This window comes from Bufo bufo, chromosome 4, assembly GCF_905171765.1.
Source record: "Bufo bufo chromosome 4, aBufBuf1.1, whole genome shotgun sequence".
Lineage (NCBI taxonomy): Eukaryota > Metazoa > Chordata > Amphibia > Anura > Bufonidae > Bufo > Bufo bufo.
Window position 1 is genome coordinate 533373632 of NC_053392.1, and position 21995 is coordinate 533395626.

Below are 21995 nucleotides of genomic sequence, written 5' to 3' on the forward strand. Positions count from 1 at the left end.
GATTACAAACAAATAAAGCTCAGCTCGGTTTTCCATTGTTAGAAAGGCAAAGAGAAACAGAATATATTGATTTCTTGGAAAGATGGGTTTTGCAGTCTTTTCATTGTAAACCTACAGCCTTATGCTGGCTGATGATATGTGACAGGTAGGATATTTCAAGCAGTCTCTCATATTAGGATCTGAGAAAATTGAAAGCACAGTAGACCTTCAGCTAATACCGTTAAGCTACTCTTTGACACTTACGTACAATGCAATTTACAAAAGATATAACATTTGACATAGAAATAAACAGACTGATAGTCCATCGCAGCAAACATTTATTTAGCAGTTTCAATACACATATTTATTATAATGGAAATTCATAGGAAAAATTACCATTTTGATTTCGGTACTACTGTACCATTGAAAAATAAGGAGACCTCCTATATAGATAGGTAACCAATTGTCAGTTTACTGCTATTGTGAGGGGAAGATGTTACCTGCAGGATAGGCCTCATGATAATAGTAGGCATAGAATCTGGATGATAGTATGACAGCTCTTTTGTTTGCTTGTAAGGTCTAGACAAAAGATACTCTTGAGAAATCCACGGCACACCAAATACATTTCATCAATTAATCATTTTTAATTCATAGTAGTTTTACATTAATTCGTTGTTCCATCCAGAGCAATTATTTGAACAATATATTTTAGTTAAGCAGTACAACCCCTAATCGCATTTAACATAATACGCATGCGCGCGCCGTCTGCTGACGTCAGACGTAGGCGCCACCACATGTGAGACGTTACATTCTACACCGGCATATAAGGGCTGCATCAGCGTACGGACGCACACCTCCAGAGCAGACCCTGCATATTCAAGCCACGGGTAAGGCCCGCATGACAGATCCCTGTTATATTAGCATCTCGGCAAAACCTCTGCAAACTTTCATGACCGCAGTGTATATATTTAGCCTTGCTCTAGGAACACTTTATACTTTCTTTATACTGTCTCTGTGTCTACTCCTCTGGGTGCCATGTCATTGTATCCCTCGATAATTTAGCCTATCTATTCTTCATGCTTATCAACCCCCCCTACCCATTAGTGCTCCCCTCCTCCTAATATGGTCCCTTACTCCGTATATATGCATCTTATAGCCATTACTAATATTTATTATTTAAATGCAATAATTTTGAGTATTTATCTATGCATCAAGGTACTAACAGTGTTTCACATCCTAGCAATGTATAAGTTGTATATATTTGCTATTTTCAGTTCTTTTACTCTGGTCTTGCGTTTTCATTTCCCTTATTTTTCCCTCCCGCCCTGGACCCCTGAGCAAAAGCTGTTTGTAGACTAAGACTTAAATTCTTAAACTATAAGACAAGACATTTTTCAACGATATGTATTGTTTAGTTTATTCATAATCTCTAGTGCTGCATCATTGTTCCGTCAATAATACTTATTATTTTACTATGTATTCTTTAGGGGTTGTACTGCTTAACTAAAATATATTGCTCAAATAATTGCTCTGGATGGAACAACGAATTGATGTAAAACTACTATGAATTAAAAATGATTAATTGATGAAATGCATTTGGTGTGCCGTGGATTTCTCAAGTGAATCTACTGACGTCTGTCCTCTACGAGCACCCACTATCTAGGGTGTGCATATATTTCTTGTAGACAAAAGATACTCACATAGAATTCAGTCTTTTACTCCCCTTCGTCTCTGACAAGTGAGGTTATGATGTGCTAAAAATCCAACCAAAAAGAAAGTTAAAGAGCCAGGACAGGAAGTAGAATAAAAATAATAATAATAATAGAATAGTTATTAGTGTTAAGCAAATTGAAGTCAAACAAATTGACTTTGATCTGAATTTCAGAAAAAAAATTGCGCTTCGTGGTACAGAGACTATTTTTCCTGATATTTTGGCAACAAAAATAAAAAAAACTCCCCTAATCAATTTTCTTGTGGAGAGGCTGTCGAGACCATCTTGATTAAATATACTGTGCAAAATCGTGGGCATTGTGACATCTGACATCACCACATCACTGCGCTGACTGGGCACAGTGACATCATCAGTGACATACAAAGGAATGTGCTTTGTGATGAAGTAATTCATCATGAATCGAATTTCTTTGTAAAATTCAACAAAGCATCTGAATCGAATTTTTCATAACTTCATAACATCACTAATAGTTATATATACCGTAGTTTGTTAATTTGGGATTAAATTACAGGGTCCAGGGTCCCTTTAAAACTGCATTGCAATAGAGAAATAGGATAAATTCCATGTCTCAGCACTATAGGCACTGTCAGCAGTAATTACTAAACATAATCTATTTTCTAGCTGAATCGAAAATTAACACAATATTACATTTCTAAAAATGTACAGATTATACAAAAACTAAAATTGTATCTGAATATTGCCGGTGTGTGGAGTCATGTAAAAGCAGCATGGTGGCACATAGTCATTGTCATGTACCGGGGACCAGCCCAGCCCACAGCGTCACGTGACTAGGGTTGCCCAAGCTCTTCAGGCCGATTCACCTCACGGCCTCACATGCTGTTACGCCCTACGCCGGGCCATAACTCGAGCATAAATCGGCACCTGAAGCCTACAAGCACACCCACTCACTAACACGAAACTTTCACTGCCACCACCTGTCAGTTATAAGGTCGACAGGACACCCCTGAGTGTTCCACTCGCAAGCAGACACACACACACACGATAGCAAGCCTCACCGAAAAACAACATACAGCCTCAGACTGCACACACACTCTTCATGGAGCTAACAAGCTCTTAAGGTTACAAGACAAACCATCAAACTTTTAGGTTTAATGTATTAAAAATAGACAGCACTTGGTTACAAATTTTTTTTAACAAGAGACATACATAAATGGCAAACAATTGTAAATGTCGCGTGGTAAAAGTCCTTTCCTCCCAGGATATTTGGGCCGAGTAATGGTGCACAAACCAATTTCGATTGGATCTCCCACTTTGTGACACCCAAATATCCAGGGATTGCATGTTTATGACTTTCCTCCAGGGGCAGGCCTGAGGGGGATTTTCCCTCCCACCTCTGACTCAGCCACTCTGGCCAAGCTTCATTACCCATGCAGCCGGCCCACTGGCCATTTAAGGAACAGGTATGAAAATATCAAAAAGATATCTTCACCAGGGCAACTGGGAAACTAAAGACCCAAGACCTTCTTCATAATTCATATCTCATCTCTCCGAGTCCTAGCATATCAAACGAGACACATCCAGGACGCTCGGAAGATGAGATCCTTATTTTAAGAAGATGAAAGCGAGTTGATACGCCATGTCTGGTGTTCATGCGATGCCCCCATCATACCAGATATGATGAGCTGGGTTTTGGAGACATCAGCCCCATCCTGAACAAGTTATGAAGGATTACAACTTATTGTTCATTCTCTGGTAAGAAGCCCCAATGCTGGCACACGGCGCCGGAGAGTCTGCTGTCCCCTGTCCTGAGTGTGACCAGCAAACGAGACCATCCTGGTTAGCATCTCTGTGCTAACTAACGTCCCGGGGAGCAGTCTGCTGAATTCACAGGTATGAGGCAGACATCTCGGCACTATATGCAGCCTTCAACCAATTCATCAATGGCTGCTGACCTGGCAATACAAATACATAAATTCATACTGTATATGAATGTGAATCACACTGGACTATGTTACGACATATACCCATGAAACATATAATATCACAGCAAACATTATAACTAGGAATAAGGCGGTCCTTATTCCTGACAGTCATAATTCCTGCCTTGTACTGTAACCCCTGACTGACTCTTAGGGCTCATGCACACGACCGTGTTTTGTTTTGCGGTCCAAAAATTGAGGATTCGCAAAACACAGATGCTGCCCGTGTGCGTTCCGCAATTTGCAGAATGGGTTACCCATAATCAAAATGCCTATTCTTGTCTGCAAAATGGACAATAGGACGTTCTATTTTTTTTTTTTTTCCGGCCCCACGGAACGGAGCAACGGATGCATCTTTTGTGGCCCATTGAAGTGAATGCGGAACCAAACAACGTTTGCATGCATGAGCCCTTGCTGGTACTCTGGCGGTTGCATAGTGTATTAGATATACTGAATGAAGTAACAAAATTGCTTGACTCTCCTGTAATATTAAAGACATTTAGAAAGAGCACATCTGAGTGTTAGCATCTGGACTAAATCCCAAGCATATGTTTCCAATGAAGGATTATTTGCCCTGCCATTTTACTGTACATAGCATTGTTACATGAGACATCCTATTTTCCATGTGTAAATCAAAGGAATGTTACAGGCACAACTGTTCTTTGTGGCTCCGTTTCCTCTCAATCATTTTTATTACCAGCGGTGAAGTTAGTTTTACTTCAAGTAAGAACTGGTTTGTTCCTAAATCAGATGTAGTGACGTCTGGAGATCTCTGATGCGTTGATGTTTTGGGCCTAGGGAACGGAGTTGTTGCTTTAGGTTGATTTTTATTGTCATTTACAGCAGAAAGTAACTTGTAAGACTGGTATGGAGAGAAGCTAAGGAGTAAATACTGGTTGATGATAAGCCTTAAAATATCGTTATAACACGTGCAACATTTAGAAAAGGATATTTCAACCTCTGATGTATTATTGAATAGAATAAGAAAAGTTATATTCAGATTTCTTTTAGTAATTATTTAGGGAATTATTCTAGAAAAGTTTGAAAGAAATCTTCTCAAAACATAAATAATGCATGTGTTATACTCCAGAGGTTCATTCACAATTCTTTAGGCTTCAGAGATGAAATCTGGAATTCCGTCTTTTTCGTTTGACCATGCACAATAAATGGCTCAGCTACTGTAAACTGATTTGGAAGTGCCTGATGTAAGTTTGTCGGCAGTTTCCTATAGCAATGAGCAGAATTATGAAGGCCGCTCTGGGATACAATTCAAGTTGGAACTGAAGGTTTGCAAAGTTTCTTATAATTTTACATAGACACAGTGCATTCGGAAAGACTTTTTCACATTTTGTCATGTTGCGGTCTTGAGCTAAAGTTTTGAAAAAAAAATTGTTTTCCGCATCAATCTGCACTCAATACCACATTACAAGAAAGTAAAAACAGAATTTTAGAAATGTTTGCTAATTTAATAAAAGACAAAAAAAAAAAAATGTTGCATGGACAGGACCTGTATGCAGACCCTCTGCTTTGACACTTGAAATTTAGCTCTAGAGGTCTCCTATTTCTCTTGACCATCTTTGAGACGTTTCTACACCTTGATTGGAGTCCATCGGTGGTAAATTCAGTTGATAGGACATGATTTGGAATGACAAACCCCGGTCTATAGAAGGTCTCATAGCTGACAATGCATACAATATCAGAGCAAACACCAAGTTGTGAGGAAGAAAAAACTGCCTGAAGAGCTCAGAGACATTTTTGTATGGAGGCACAGATTTGAAGAAGGATACAAAAAATTTCTGTTGCAAGAGCATAGTGGCCTCCACAATTCTTAAATGCAGGAAGTTTGGAAGAACCAGGGCTAAGAAGCGTAGGAGAAGAGCCTTGGTAAGAGAGGTGACCAAGAACCCAATGGTCACCCTGGTTAAGCACCTAAGATCCTTTGTGTGGATGGAAGAAAGGTTTCAGAAGGTCAACTCTGCAGAAGGCCATCACTACAGCACTCCACCAATCTGGACTTTATGACAAAATGGACAAAAAGAAGCCTCTCCTTAGTAAAATACACATGAAAGCCCGCCTGAAGTTTGCAAAAAAAAAGCACCTAACGGTCTCTCAGACTGTGAGAAATGAGGTTCTCTGGTCTGATAAAGCTAAGATCGGATGTCAAAGCAAGATTATAGTTTTTCCATTTTAATAAATTAGCAAAGGCTGCAACATGTATACAAAATATGAAAAACGTTAACTTTCCGAATGCATTGCATATAAAGTGGCATAACTTAAAATGTTATGTAACTGAGCTATTTACAAAGAGAAGGTAGTCCAGGTTGAGGGCAGTGATGAGGATGTCACACCCATCAATTCTGTGATTGTATTACATGAGGTGCAAAACCTATACGATAAGCCAAGACAATTTGAGAGCATAGTGATACTGTCATCGCTGATTGTTCACACTGGAAATGATAATATCCAGTTGTCAATATATTTATTATATACAGGAGGAGTAACAGAGGAACAGCACAATGTTTCTCTAAAATTTTTATTTTATTGGCAACGCAATTATTTACTAAAACAGTCTGCCAGGCTGCCATCCAAAAAATAGAATTTATTTTTGCTCGAAATCATTTAATTTCATGTTGGAATCAGTACTTTCCATTTAACTATGCCATAAATCAAATATAGTCAATTTATATTGTATGGCTAGGTAATATAGCAAGAAAGAGGTCACAAAAAGTGGAATATTTCGGCTTTTATGAGAGGTTTTAGAAATCTGGTCTACATTTAGCCAGTAAACAGGTATAACGTATATGCCTAACCTTCTATATTGGTATACTATCTAAATGGATTACGCCATGGTGAACCTATTTTGGGGCAGTGAACCGTGTCTTCACATAAGATTGGTCTGTCATCCTGCGTCACAAAAGGTCACATTATTTTCCACGGTGATGAATTATAATGTCATTGTGATAGATTATCTGTGTTATAGTGTTATGATCGGGTCATGTAGCCAATGGGCAGGAATCGCTGATAAAGTGAAATGATGTAAAAAAAAAAAAAGAAATCCGTTTTTGTAAAGTGTGATATTCCCACGTCACCTGGCTGATTCACGTTAAAATATAATTTGGTGGAATCGTACACACTTCTTTAACGCCTGATCATGACGGAATGCTATAAGTAAAAATAGCGGCGCCTATACCCTTTGTAATCTCTTTGCGGTATGCGCTGCATAGTGACTATATGGCGGTAATGCTATTCTAGTTAGTAAAGACTGAAATAGAATCAGATTGATAATTGCCTATCTGCGCTGATTCGACTGTGCGGCTGCACCGTTCCTGATATAATTTGATGTCTTCTGTCAGGCCGTATGTTTTGTCTCATTCTGCGGGTAACAAGATGCAATTTGACAGTAATACGATAATCCCAAACAGCAAAACAAAAAAGACATAAAATAATGGTAATTATGGCTGCTCGTCTATAGCTCGCCTGACTCTGAGATAAAAAAAAACAAGCTTTTCTTAAAAAGGCGCATTTACCGTACCTATTAAAGGGGTTGTCTGGTTTCGGAAATCACTGCTGAGACCAGTGACTGGCTGCAGTGGTCACATTCATGTTTTGGATTTTTGGTTTGCAGCTGATACGGACTCAACTCCAACAGAGGAGCGCTCCGTTTTTCCTGCTGTAGTGTGGTGCCGTACTGAACTTTCTTTTTGGCGTTCTTGAGCATAGTCTGGTTTCTTGCTGAAACCAAACAACCCCTTTAACTTGTCAGAACTGTAATGTGAGGAATGGGGAATCCATCATCAAAATGGGACTATCCTATACTTTCTGGTGCAGGTGCTGGTTGTCCAAGGATCTCCGATTCTCAGTTCCACAATGGTGTGTGAAGGGTTGGGGTTTAAGAGATATTTGATATTTTGTGTGGAAAGTGGTCCACCGATCTTCTAATGAGTCCAGCTTCTCTAGGCAGCTGCCACTGTTGCCAGGTATATGGATCTGGCCATATTACATCAGGTAAATGGCTTCCACTCTATGAATGGGCATGGACAGCCACTCTTAGATAGCAGCTCTTTATTCTCATTAGTCTTCATCATGAGACAACCCCTTTAATGTTTGATGTGCTATATGCTTTAAAGGGAATGTGTCATCAGAAAATGACCTGTTGTCGAAATCAAGTTTTTATGTTAAACATATTTTTAAACAATTTTTTACTTTTTGTGCTTGCAGGACCCAAAGCTGAAAGAGCAGTTGGAAGTCGGAAACTTTGGAGGTCGATTAGAATATCGGATGTTTACCATTGTGTATGGCCCAGATCTGGTTAACATTTCATATCTGAATTTAGTAGCATTTCAAGAAGAAATTGCAAAGGTAGGTTATATTCACTATTGCTTTAAGGGGAATCTGTCACCATCGACCGCTATCCAACTGTTTGTATAGAAACATTGCTGTGGTTCACCTGATAAAAACTCAGTTTTTCATTTGTTGAGCCGAGGCTGACATTTTTCTAAATACGAAGTTGTTTGGTGCAATGAGGGCATCACCGTTGCTCTTGTTTCACTCAAGCGCCATTCATTTCTGTAACCAGACCCTCCCTGCTTTGATTGACAGGGTCAGGCGGTGTCCAAGCAGCAAGGGAGGAGTGCAACGGTGACTCCCTCTTTGCACCAAACAATTAATTTGCGTATTAAGAAAAAGTATCATAACTCGGGAACGGAGCCGCAGATCAAAGAATAACAGTGTTTTAATGAGGTGAAGCACAGCGATGTGTCTATGCAAACAGTTCAATGGGGAGGTCACTGGTGACAGATCCTTTTACCTGTCTTGTATAGGCTACAATATGCAACGTCATCAATTTAATTAAAGAAAAGTTAAAAAAAAGGGTTTATCAAAGGACATTCTGTTGGAACATTACGGGCACAATGGACCTTAATTAGGGTATATAATGTGGAATATGAACACTATAAATAGGTTTCAGAAACAATAAAAAGAGTGATTATAGTAATAGGGAAATCACAAGGGTCATGCTACTTACTAGATGAATAGTACCAGGCGCAGCACAGGCTAATAACGTATAGGAAAGGGAAGTATTGGGCTCCAAATAGGAGGCTCACCCTAAGGAGTTGTGCAAACCTTAGGCACAACTCTCGAGGAAGCTTGTCTGAGTGGTAGAGGGTGGATCCCAAGAGAGAGTGGTCTACAGCCATGGATGTTCCTCTTCGTATCGGGGATGCCTGGTTCCCCAAGAAGATTTGGAAGTAAACACGTTCAGGAAAACATCCCTCGGCGCAAGGAACCAGCTGGAAGGATCCGGATTGATGTAGGTTGTCAGTAGTTTATTAAGCAGAGAGAGTTATCAGGGAGTTATCTCCCCTCCATCAGGTAAAAACTGCATAGGCCCCAAACAAGCAGTTAAAGGGTTTCTACCACCAGAAATACTGTTATGTAGCTGACTGACATTAGCGATGCGCTAATGTCAGCACTACATAACAGTATGTTTCTAACATTAGTCCCTGCAGCCGTTTTTGTAAAAAATTCACTTTTATTATCTGCTAATGAGCCTCTAGGTGCTATGTGGGCGTAAAATCAGCACCTAGAGGCTCCGTCCACTCACCCATTATCCCGCCCAGGTCCCCTGTACTGCCCGCCCCGCTCCTCTTGATTGATGCCACGGTCCACCGCATCATTGACGAAATCCCGCGCCGTTCACTTCTGTCTTCGGAGCAGGCGCAGTGAGTGAATGATGCGCTCCTGGTGTCGGATTCCTCACTGCGCCTGCGCCGACTACGTCACAGTGAGGAAACCGGAATCAGGAGAGCTGCCTTCACTCACTGCGCCTGCACCGAAGACAGAAGTGAACGGCGCAGGCGCGGGATTTCGTCAAAGATGCGGTGGACCGTGGCATCAATCAAGAGGAGCTGGGCGGGCAGAACAGGGGACCTGGGCGGGATAAAGCGTGAGTGGACGGAGCCTCTAGGTGCTGATTTTACGCCCACATAGCACCTAGAGGCTCATTAGCATATAATAAAAGTGCTTTTTTTTTTTACAAAAACGGCTGCAGGGACTAATGTTAGAAACATACTGTTATGTAGTGCTGACATTAGCGCATCGCTATATCAGTCAGCTACATAACAGTATTTCTGGTGGTAGAAACCCTTTAAAGGGAATGTGCCATCAAATGACCAGTTTTTATGTTAAACTGATTTTGAAATGATGTGTTTGTGATGTTTTATTTCATTTTCCATGTCACTATTCATAATTATAATTCCGCAGTTTTCTCACTGGTCTATAAGCCTAATAATATGTGCCACGTCTGTACAGATCACTTCAGGCCAGGTTCACATCCTACTTCATTAATGGTATCTGCGCTAGCACATCTAAAAAAAAACCCACTAGGGTCATTTATCAAACTGGTGTAAAGTAGAACGGGCTTAGTTCCCGATAGCAACCAATCAGATTCATTCCACCTTTCAGCTCATTTGGAAAATGAAAGGTGGAATCTGGTTGGTTGCTATGGGCAACTAAGCCAGTTCTACTTTACACCAGTTTGATAAATGACCCCAACTGATTGGCTACTTGCTAATGTGGCTATAACCCTGGATTAAACAGTCACTGTGTGTTCAAAGCTTAGAGCTGACTACCTGCGTGGACCGATCAATCTATTCAGTCTCATTTCCTCCTGAGAGTCAGTGACAGGTCCATCCTCTTCGGCTCACCACGATGGCACCATAGCTACCCACGTGTATTCCTCAAGAAACTTCTGTGTAACGTCACACCGTCGATACGGAAGCCTCTGTGGACCAAAAACCTCTCCATCGCCGTTTCAAAATGCATGGATTCCATCGTCGACACAGCCTCTGTTTAAATAGGTTCCATATTCTTGGGTTGGCCTTCACTTTAATCAAGGATATTCCCTCCACAATACATTTCAATTATTCCTAGCATCTATCCCACTAAGGCTACCTTCACACTGGCGTTTTGGCTTTCCGTTTGTGAGATCCGTTCAGAGCTCTCACAAGCGGTCCAAAACGGATCAGTTTGCGTTCTAATACATTCTGAATGGATAAGGATTCGCTCAAAATGCATCAGTTTGCCTCCGTTCAGTCTCCATTCCGCTCTGGAGACAGACACCAAAACGCCGCTTGCGTTCGTCTGATGAAACTGAGCCAAACGGACACAATCTGGCACAATAGAAAACGGATCAGTCCTCCGTTGACTTTCAATGGTGTTCAAGACGGATCCGTCTTGGCTATGTTAAAGATAATACAAACGGATCCGTTCTGAACGGATGCAGACGGTTGCATTATCTGAACGGATTCCTCCATGACGAATCCGCACAAAATGCGAGTGTGAAAGTAGCCTAAAATTTAACTCATTCAAACCTGACTGACTTCCAAAAAACAAAATGCACATGTAAAATACCTCCACATTGTGTACATAAAACACACCATCTGAACAGAGCCTTAATTTAGGTATTCAAAAAGCGACCAATTCAGTTTCGTGGTTTAATCCTGTAGGTGCCACACAGTTTAGGTGGTAAATCCATTTACTTTCGTCTCATGACATACATTTAATGAAATTACCAGCCTGTCTCTCTGGTTGTACATCTGCTTTGTGAACTAAGGCGCTCTATTCCGGTCACTGTATACGCCAGCTCTCAGCCGGACAAAACTACATGCAGCATTTTTTTTGTCTGGCTGAAAGCCGGCATAAAACCAGAAAGCGTCCGGATCCCATTATAGTGAATAGGGATTGGGTGGTATATGGTGGTATCCGGATATGGCGGATACAGTGAACTCCGTCATTCTGTTCCCAACACAGAACAGATATTCACAACACAGATGTGAATGTAGCCTTACAGATATGCTTATCCTCACAGGCAGGATTACAATGACAGATATCACCTCTGTACAGATAGCACAGGATCATTTGCAATAAACATCATTTAATATCACAGCTTATCTGCTCCCTCCTGACCTCTGCACAGGTCACAGAAAATTCTCCCATAGAAATCAATGCGTCCCATCCAGATTATTGTGTCTATGGCCTATGGTGGCTGATGTATATGGCCTCATGCACACGACCGTTGTGTGCATCCGTGGCCGTTGTGCCGTTTTCTGTTTTTTTTCACGGACTCATTGACTTTCAATGGAAAATGCACCATTTTGCAGCCGCATCCGTGATCCGTGTTTCCTGTCCATCAAAAAAATATGACCTGTCCTATTTTTTTGACGGACAACGGTTCACGGACCCATTCAAGTCAATGGGTCCGTGAAAAAACACGGATGCACACAAGATTGGCATCCGCGTCCGTGGTCCGTGGCTGTAGGCTACTTTCACACAGACAGATCCGCAGATCCCTCTGCATAAAAGCTTTTTCAGAGCTGAGTTTTCACTTCGTGAAAACTCAGATCCGACAGTATATTCTAACACAGATGCGTTCCCATAGTGATGGGGACGCTTCTAGTTAGAATATACTTTGAACTGTGTACATGACTGCCCCCTGCTGCCTGGCAGCATCCGATCTCTTACAGGGGGCTATGATACACACAATTAACCCCTCAGTTGCTGCACCTGAGGGGTTAATTGTGCGGATCACAGCCCCCTGTAAGAGATCATGTGCTGCCAGACAGGAGGGGGCACACCCCCCTCCCTCCCCAGTTTTAAATTCATTTGTGGCCAGTGGGCCCCCCCTCCCTCCCTTGTATTTAACACATTGGTGGCCAGTGCGGCCGGCCCCCCCTCCCTCCCCTGTAGTTAACACATTGGTGGCCAGTGCGGCCGCCCCCCCTCCCTCCCCTGTAGTTAACACATTGGTGGCCAGTGCGGCCGGCCCCCCCTCCCTCCCCTGTAGTTAACACATTGGTGGCCAGTGCGGCCGGCCCCCCCTCCCTCCCCTGTAGTACTGTAGATTCATTGGTGGCCAGTGGGCCCCCCCTCCCTCCCCCTCCTAATTAAAATCTCCCCCCCTATCATTGGTGGCAGCGGAGAGTACCGATCGGAGTCCCAGTTTAATCGCTGGGGCTCCGATCGGTAACCATGGCAACCAGGACGCTACTGCAGTCCTGGTTGCCATGGTTACTTAGCAATTTTTAGAAGCATTATACTTACCTGCGAGCTGCGATGTCTGTGACCGGCCGGGAGCTCCTCCTACTGGTAAGTGAAAGGTCTGTGCGGTGCATTGCTTATAGCACAGACCGGTCACTTACCAGTAGGAGGAGCTCCCGGTGCTGTGAAAGGGGTTGTCTCACCTTGCAATTTGAGCACAGCCTGGATCTTTAGGCTACTTTCACTCTTGTGGCAGAGTGATCCGGCAAGCAGTTCCGTCGCCGGAACTGCCTGCCAGATCCGGCAAAACGCATGCAAACTGATTGCATTTTAAGATCCGTCTTAAAAATGCATGGCAAGAACGGATCCGTCTGTTCGTTTGTCATACGGACAAACGGATCCGTTCTTGCCATGCATTTCTAAGACGGATCTTAAAATGCAATCAGTTTGCATGCGTTTTGCCGGATCCGGCAGGCAGTTTTTTTCCACATTTTTACTGGTCTGCGCAAACGCAGACCGCAACGACGGATCCGGAACGATGGAAAAAAATGCCAGCATGACAAGTGTATTGTCGAGTTATTTCCTCCAATGTCCCTATTCCCAACCCAAATAAAGACACAACTCCGCAGGTGGATTTTATTGGCCACAGCAGCTATTTTATTAAATAACAAACATATAATAAATAACATAAATAACCTACCCCAAAGGCCTTCCCACCTGAAAGCCCGCCCCAGAAAAACATAAACACGGGGATGGTCCTTGGAGCCCCGTAAATTAAATCACCTCTAGCCGATAAACGCCAGCTCAGAGGCAGAAAACGGATGAAGCCTAGACATCTCTCCCATGCCGGGCAAGGTAAGTCCGTGCTAACCCACCGGCATCCCCGACGACTGCATCAGATGAGGGAGCAGTGCTCCTCCCCCACCCAGGGTCCTGCCTTCCTACTGGATTCCTCCCGGCACGCAACCGCCTGTTACCCAAGCTCTTACCTGCGGAGGGGCTCTTAACCCGGCGCCGGACCCTCTGGGTCACCTCCGGAATAAGGCGCGCCGGAGGCCTAGTCCTCCGCGGCCAGCAAATGTGGGAAGCCATCGAGGCCAAGTCCCCCGACCCTGGCAGCAGGCCTGTCACTGAAGTCTGCAGCCACTCCGGTCCCCTGCTCTCCGTTGCTGCCCGGAGCTGCGCCAGCAGCACTTCAATGGATCACATGATGGGTAACAACAGCCACTTAAGATGTACGCAGCAGCTCAGGCAAAGGCTGCTTCAGATCTGCTGTCCCAACAAAATGGCCCCTTTTCCCGCTCTTGCTACCCTTTTTAAACCCTATACCCCTCCCCTGATGCAACGGCCCCCACCAACTCTGCCAATTAACCCCATAAATCCCGAACAGCTCAATCCCTCCAAGTCACTGTCATGCCAGGCCCCCCCCCCCCCCAGGCTTGCAACCCTAGGTCCGGCCTACACTTTCAGGCAAGTCTTCAGTTTTTTTGGCCGGAGATAAAACCTTAGCATGCTGCGGTTTTAGGCCTCTTTCACACTTGCGTTGTTGGGATCCGGCATGCACTTCCGTTGCCGGAGGTGCCTGCCGGATCCGGAAAAACGCAAGTGTACTGAAAGCATTTGAAGACGGAACCGTCTTCCAAATGCTTTCAGTGTTACTATGGCACCCAGGACGCTATTAAAGTCCTGGTTGCCATAGTAGGAGCGGGGAGCGGGGGAGCGGTATACTTACAGTCCGTGCGGCTCCCGGGGCGCTCCAGAATGACGTCAGAGCGCCCCATGCGCATGGATGACGTGATCACATGGATCACGTGATCCATGCGCTTGGGGCGCCCTGACGTCACTCTGGAGCGCCCGGGGAGCCGCACGGACGGTGAGTACACTGCTCCCCCGCTCCCCACTACACTTACCATGGCTGTCAGGACTTTAGCGTCCCGGCAGCCATGGTAACCACTCTGAAAAAGCTAAATGTCGGCTCCGGCAATGCGCCGAAACGACGTTTAGCTTAAGGCCGGATCCGGATCAATGCCTTTCAATGGGCATTAATTCCGGATCCGGCCTTGCGGCAAGTGTTCCGGATTTTTGGCCGGAGCAAAAAGCGCAGCATGCTGCGGTATTTTCTCCGGCCAACAAACGTTCCGTACCGGAACTGAAGACATCCTGATGCATCCTGAACGGATTACTCTCCATTCAGAATGCATTAGGATAATCCTGATCAGGATTCTTCCGGCATAGAGCCCCGACGACGGAACTCTATGCCGGAAGACAATAACGCAGGTGTGAAAGAGCCCTTATCTCTGTCCTGATCAGTCAAAACGACTGAACTGAAGACATCCTGATGCATCCTGAACGGATTACTCTCCATTCAGAATGCATGGGGAAAAAACTGATCAGTTCTTTTCCGGTATAGAGCCCCTAGGATGGAACTCTATGCCGGAAAAGAAAAACGCTAGTGTGAAAGTAGCCTTAGCTCTGCACTTTCAGTTCATTCTGGGGGCCGTCACACTTCATATGATTGATGGCACAGGGAGCGCGGTAATCACGCCCACAGCTTGCCTGTGCCGTGCTGGCTCCGCTGGCTGAGAGTGTAAGGGCACACTATATTACAAAGCTAAAAGCCGGCTGAACATCTATCACGATGACAGCCTAGATTCCGAACATGTAGTAGTTCACCCCCATGCCTGGAGCTGCTTTTTCTTGCGCTGAACAGCTCCCAGGCTTCTGAAATTGCTGGGAGCTGTTTAACACAGTACATAGGAGGTGGCCGGGACAGAAGGGAGCTAGTGCGCATGAGCAGCTTTGAGAGCTCGCTCCCGTGATCCCGGCCACCATACAAGCCAGCGCTGTACTTCACAATGAGCAGATTGCAGTGGTGGTCGTAACCCCTGACAACGGGCATGCTCTAAAGGGCTACAAGATGAGGATTATCTAGGAGAGGAGGCAGTTTTGAAGCATGAAGTACACTGCGTGCAGAATTATTAGGCAAATGAGTATTTTGACCACATCATCCTCTTTATGCATGTTGTCTTACTCCAAGCTGTATAGGCTCGAAAGCCTACTACCAATTAAGCATATTAGGTGATGTGCATCTCTGTAATGAGAAGGGGTGTGGTCTAATGACATCAACACCCTATATTAGGTGTGCATAATTATTAGGCAACTTCCTTTCCTTTGGCAAAATGGGTCAAAAGAAGGACTTGACAGGCTCAGAAAAGTCAAAAATAGTGAGATATCCTGCAGAGGGATGCAGCACTCTTAAAATTGCAAAGCTTCTGAAGCGTGATCATCGAACAATCAAGCGTTTCATTCAAAATAGTCAACAGGGTCGCAAGAAGCGTGTGGAAAAACCAAGGCGCAAAATAACTGCCCATGAACTGAGAAAAGTCAAGCGTGCAGCTGCCAAGATGCCACTTGCCACCAGTTTGGCCATATTTCAGAGCTGCAACATCACTGGAGTGCCCAAAAGCACAAGGTGTGCAATACTCAGAGACATGGCCAAGGTAAGAAAGGCTGAAAGACGACCACCACTGAACAAGACACACAAGCTGAAACGTCAAGACTGGGCCAAGAAATATCTCAAGACTGATTTTTCTAAGGTTTTATGGACTGATAAAATGAGAGTGAGTCTTGATGGGCCCGTGGCTGGATTGGTAAAGGGCAGAGAGCTCCAGTCCGACTCAGACGCCAGCAAGGTGGAGGTGGAGTACTGGTTTGGGCTGGTATCATCAAAGATGAGCTTGTGGGGCCTTTTCAGGTTGAGGAGTCAAGCTCAACTCCCAGTCCTACTGCCAGTTTCTGGAAGACACCTTCTTCAAGCAGTGGTACAGGAAGAAGTCTGCATCCTTCAAGAAAAACATGATTTTCATGCAGGACAATGCTCCATCACACGCGTCCAAGTACTCCACAGCGTGGCTGGCAAGAAAGGGTATAAAAGAAGAAAATCTAATGACATGGCCTCCTTGTTCACCTGATCTGAACCCCATTGAGAACCTGTGGTCCATCATCAAATGTGAGATTTACAAGGAGGGAAAACAGTACACCTCTCTGAACAGTGTCTGGGAGGCTGTGGTTGCTGCTGCACGCAATGTTGATGGTGAACAGATCAAAACACTGACAGAATCCATGGATGGCAGGCTTTTGAGTGTCCTTGCAAAGAAAGGTGGCTATATTGGTCACTGATTTGTTTTTGTTTTGTTTTTGAATGTCAGAAATGTATATTTGTGAATGTTGAGATGTTATATTGGTTTCACTGGTAAAAATAAATAATTGAAATGGGTATATATTTGTTTTTTGTTAAGTTGTTGCCTAATAATTATGCACAGTAATAGTCACCTGCACACACAGATATCCCCCTAAAATAGCTAAAACTAAAAACAAACTAAAAACTACTTCCAAAAATATTCAGCTTTGATATTAATGAGTTTTTTGGGTTCATTGAGAACATGGTTGTTGTTCAATAATAAAATTAATCCTCAATAATACAACTTGCCTAATAATTCTGCACTCCCTGTATATTAGTAAGTTCTTTATTATGGGGTTTTATTGAACATATCTACCATTGTTCCAAGTGAGACAACCCCTTTAAGAACAGCTCAGGAAACATGGCCGCCCCCAAAGTCATGTTCAGGAAATAGAATAAAACTAATTTTCAATCAGAAAATAACTAACTGGTTTTAACTGGCAGAAAAGAAATGATAGGTGGCACATTCAGTGTAAACGATGAGCAATCACTTAACTGCTGGGTTCACAAAAATCTATGATAAGAGAAGAGGCAGTAAGTTATGTGCTATCTGATGTCTGAGGGAGGTTTGTGAAGAAAATAGATATATGGATAAATTAGTAAGGGAGTTTTGTGCATTGCTTAAAGGGGTTCTCCGGGAATTATGAAAATTTTAATACTTAAATATTACTTTATTATAAATATATTTCTAAATACCTCTCATTAGTTATAATGGCTAGTTTTGTCAATCATTAGGGGTAATAAAATGGCCGCCGTCCTATTAGTACACACAGAACCTGTCCTAATCACACAGGAGGACAAGTGGTAGGCAATTAAGAGTGCCGTATTTGTGTGAGGGGAGGCGGGGCGTTCACTATTTAAACCTGGCCCTCCTCCCCCCACTTGTCGGTTCGAACGATTTCAAATCGGCTTGTGGGTTGGTGCCAGAGAAGGGCATGCGTCACTGGAGGATCGGGGGATCGGCTGCGTCGAGCTCGTCGCTACGGTGATTAGGTAGGCAGGGTGGCTTGCACACCCGTCTCGCTATGTATAACATGTGGGGCTGCCGAGCGTGCCGCCGGTCCCCAGCTGCGCTGGAGACTGCCCGCACTCCCGATCGCTTCCGGCACCCCGAGACAGGCACCCCGATCCGCTCCAGGCCCTGCGCTAAGCACCCCCGCTCCCACATGCAGCGTCCCCCAGGCAGGCACCCCTCACCTGTGGCTCAGCAGCGACGGGTCACGACGTCCGCTCGCATACCCTGAGCATCGGTCACGCCGGCCGTCGGCTCCACGACGCAGCGTTATATATCACTCACTCCCGTATCAGAACGTTCCGCCGTAGAGGAAAACGCCGTCCGCTTACACAGGGGTCTATTCATTAGCTGCAATCAGTAAGCGGAGGTCCAGCTGCAGGATCAGGGGACGGAAGCCGAAACCTATAGGCGATTAATACGCCGCGGCTTTCCCTGTACAAATAGTCGATAGCGGTGGGCACGGGATGCAATGTTCCACATGGCGGAGCGCAAATCCCTCGCAGCCGATCCTGATGCACGTTCTCCTGGTAATTACAATTAGCGAGGCTGTGAAGGTGGACATGCTTATTCATGTCTAGGAATCCGCTGCAGAATAAACTCGTCTTCTTTACTGCGCCAAACTCAGGCAAGACGAGATAAGCAGATACTCAGACATGTGCACTGTATAACAAGTTATGATTTCAATGGTTAATTCTAACCTAGAAGGGAATCACTGGCTTGCTGCGCTCCAGCAGGTCCTGGCTTGAGAGAGGGCGGGGGATGGTCGACACCTACAGGCCCATACTGGTACTGCAGTCTTGGTGCAGGGCTCCTCTGCTCAGGCACAGTGGCTAGGTACTAAGGCAGGAGTAAAAAAAAATAAAATATATATATATATTAAAAAAAAAAAAAATCTGGAATATGTTCAAGGATCAAATATAAAGAGGGCTTCAAGGAGGGGGGCTGGCCAAGTCACTTTGCGCACGCAGCCGGGCCGCCCGTAAGCCCATACGGTCAGTCAGGGGGTTGGTTCGGGCGCAGTCACAATAATCCGGTGGTTAGCTAGGGAGCGGTGGCATGAGTGAAGTGTCGCCCAGCTGGCGTGCGCTCACTCACACGTCTGTCCTTGGTTATTCAGGTTCACAGGTGGTGGGCTAACTTACGATACTGTGGGGTTCGTGGCTGTCATGGCCGCCAGGTGAGTCAGGGGTGGTGCATGCGGGGGCCAACCCCCTCTTTTCTCCTGCATAGGCTTGGGGGACAGGGGATGGTGGTCTATTATGTCCAGGCCTCTGGCGCATCTCTTACAGGGTGGCGCCTACAGTCGTGGCCTTTGGTGGGGGGGAAAAGAAAAAAAAAAAAAAAAGAAAAAATTATAATAATGGTATAGATAGGAATGTTGCTTTGCCAGGTCTGTCACGACTACAGACTCCTTATAAAGCCCTGCCACGACTGCAGGCATCAGTCTGTCACGACTACAGACCCGCTCTAAAGCCCTGCCACGACTGCAGGCAACAGTCTGTCACGACTACAGACCCGTTATAAAGCCCTGCCACGACTGCAGGCATCAGTCTGTCACGACTACAGACTCGTTATAAAGTCCTGCCACGACTGCAGGCATCAGTCTGTCACGACTACAGACCCGTTATAAAGCCCTGCCACGACTGCAGGCATCAGTCTGTCACGACTACAGACTCGTTATAAAGTCCTGCCACGACTGCAGGCATCAGTCTGTCACGACTACAGACCCGCTCTAAAGCCCTGCCACGACTGCAGGCACAAATCCGTTACGACTGCAGACTCATTATTAAGACCGGCCACGACTGCAGGCATTAGTCTCATGTCAACAGACTCATGAGGTAATACTACCACGTCTACAGGCGATGGTCCGTTACCGCTACTCTCGATGTAGGGTCCCCTCACGACTATAGGGGCTAGTCGGTCACATCCACAGACTCGGTCGCACTCCCGTTAACTACAGGCACTGGGTGGGCATCTACGGGTAGTTGCGTCACGACTACGCACGTGGGTCAGCCACGGCCTGGGAGGTCAGCCTTCACGGTCACAGGTAGGTCCAGTTAGGCTTCAGTCTCCCAGCGGGTTCCAGTCACAATAACCAGCCCCTAGGTGAGGGGGGGCACTCCCGCACCGGCGCACAATGCCAGGGAGCTGTGCGGCTCCTCACGCGGCACACGGTTCAAACCAGCGGGGGCCGGGGCCCACGGTAAAGGAAGGGCTCCCTCTGATCCGGTGCACATTGCCAGGGAGTGGCGCTGCTCCCCACGCGGTACGAGTGTCCAGCCGGCGGTGGGTTGGCCCTCCCGCACTGGTGCATTCTGCCAGAGAGCAGCGTGAGCTCCCCACGCGGCTGGGGGGTAAGGCTCCTCATCTTTAATAAAGTCTGGCATGGGCCGCCGTGCCGTTAGGTAGGCAGGGATCAGGGGAAGGAGTACTAGGCTCGGTCAGGGGGAGCAGATCATAGGCGGTGGCTGGCTTCCTGCTGCCGGCCGTACATTAGGTTCCAAGGGGGTTATTTAGGCACAAGATGTTAGTTAGTCCGTGCAGGTGATCTGCGTTATACCATGCTCTTCATGCTCGTACTCAGAGCTGTGCCCATACGGGAGCTGCTTAAGTGGTTGATAGTGAAAAAAAAAAAAAAAAAGTATGTGTATATATATAAAAAAAAAAAAAAATAATAATATATACATTTTTGAGTCTCTCACGCATGGCTTCTCCGTGTTAGTTTTACACATACAGATCTGCCATTAGAGTCTCTCACGCATGGCTTCTCCGTGTGAGTTTTACACATATGACTCCGCCATTAGTCTCTCACGCATGGCTTCTCCGTTTTAGGTTTACACATATGACTCCGCCATTAGTCTCTCACGCATGGCTTCTCCGTTTTAGGTTTACACATATGACTCCACCATTAGTCTCTCACGCATGGCTGCTCCGTTTTAGGTTTACACATATGACTCCGCCATTAGTCTCTCACGCATGGCTGCTCCGTTTTAGGTTTACACATATGACTCCGCCATTAGAGTCTCTCACGCATGGCTTCTCCGTTTTAGGTTACACATTTGACTCCGCCATCTGAGTCTCTCATGCATGACTTCTCCGTTTAGGTTCACACATATGTCTCCGCCATTAGAGTCTCACGCATGGCTGCTCCGTTTTAGGTTACACATATGACTCCGCCATTAGAGTCTCTCACGCATGGCTTCTCCGTTTTAGGTTTACACATAGGACTCCGCCATTAGAGTCTCTCACGCATGGCTGCTCCGTTTTAGGTTTACACATATGACTCCGCCATTAGAGTCTCTCACGCATGGCTTCTCCGTTTTAGGTTACACATTTGACTCCGCCATCTGAGTCTCTCATGCATGACTTCTCCGTTTAGGTTCACACATATGTCTCTGCCATTAGAGTCTCACGCATGGCTGCTCCGTTTTAGGTTACACATATGACTCCGCCATTAGAGTCTCTCACGCATGGCTTCTCCGTTTAGGTTCACACATATGTCTCCGCCATTAGAGTCTCTCACACATGGCTTCCCCGTTTTAGGTTTACACATAGGACTCCGCCATTAGAGTCTCTCACGCATGGCTTCTCCGTTTTAGGTTTACACATAGGACTCCGCCATTAGAGTCTCTCACGCATGGCTTCTCCGTTTTAGGTTACACATATGACTCCGCCATTAGAGTCTCTCACGCATGGCTTCTCCGTTTTAGGTTACACATATGACTCTGCCATTAGAGTCTCGCACGCATGGCTTCTCCGTTTTAGGTTACACATATGACTCCGCCATTAGAGCCTCTCACGTATGGTTTCTCCGTTTTAGGTTACACATATGACTCCGCCATCTGAGTCTCTCACGCATGGCTTCTCCGTTTTAGTTTTACACATATGACTCCGCCATTAGAGTCCCTCACGCAGAGCTTCTCCGTTTTAGTTTTACACATATGACTCCGCCATTAGAGTCTCTCACGCATGGCTTCTCCGTTTTAGGTTTACACATATGACTCCGCCATTAGAGTCTCTCACGCATGGCTTCTCCGTTTTAGGTTTACACAT

The 21995-nt window shown here is 45.3% G+C and overlaps 1 protein-coding gene across 2 annotated transcripts in view; it reads left to right on the forward strand.

Annotated features, from left to right (window-relative positions):
• Positions 1-21995, forward strand: part of PLCB1 (phospholipase C beta 1) — an 895755-nt gene that overhangs the window by 448361 nt on the left and 425399 nt on the right. For both annotated transcript variants that reach the window (XM_040429862.1, XM_040429863.1), the window contains exon 4: positions 7870-8010. In XM_040429862.1, the coding sequence (XP_040285796.1) occupies positions 7870-8010 (141 nt within the window). The remainder of the gene's footprint in view (positions 1-7869; positions 8011-21995) is intronic.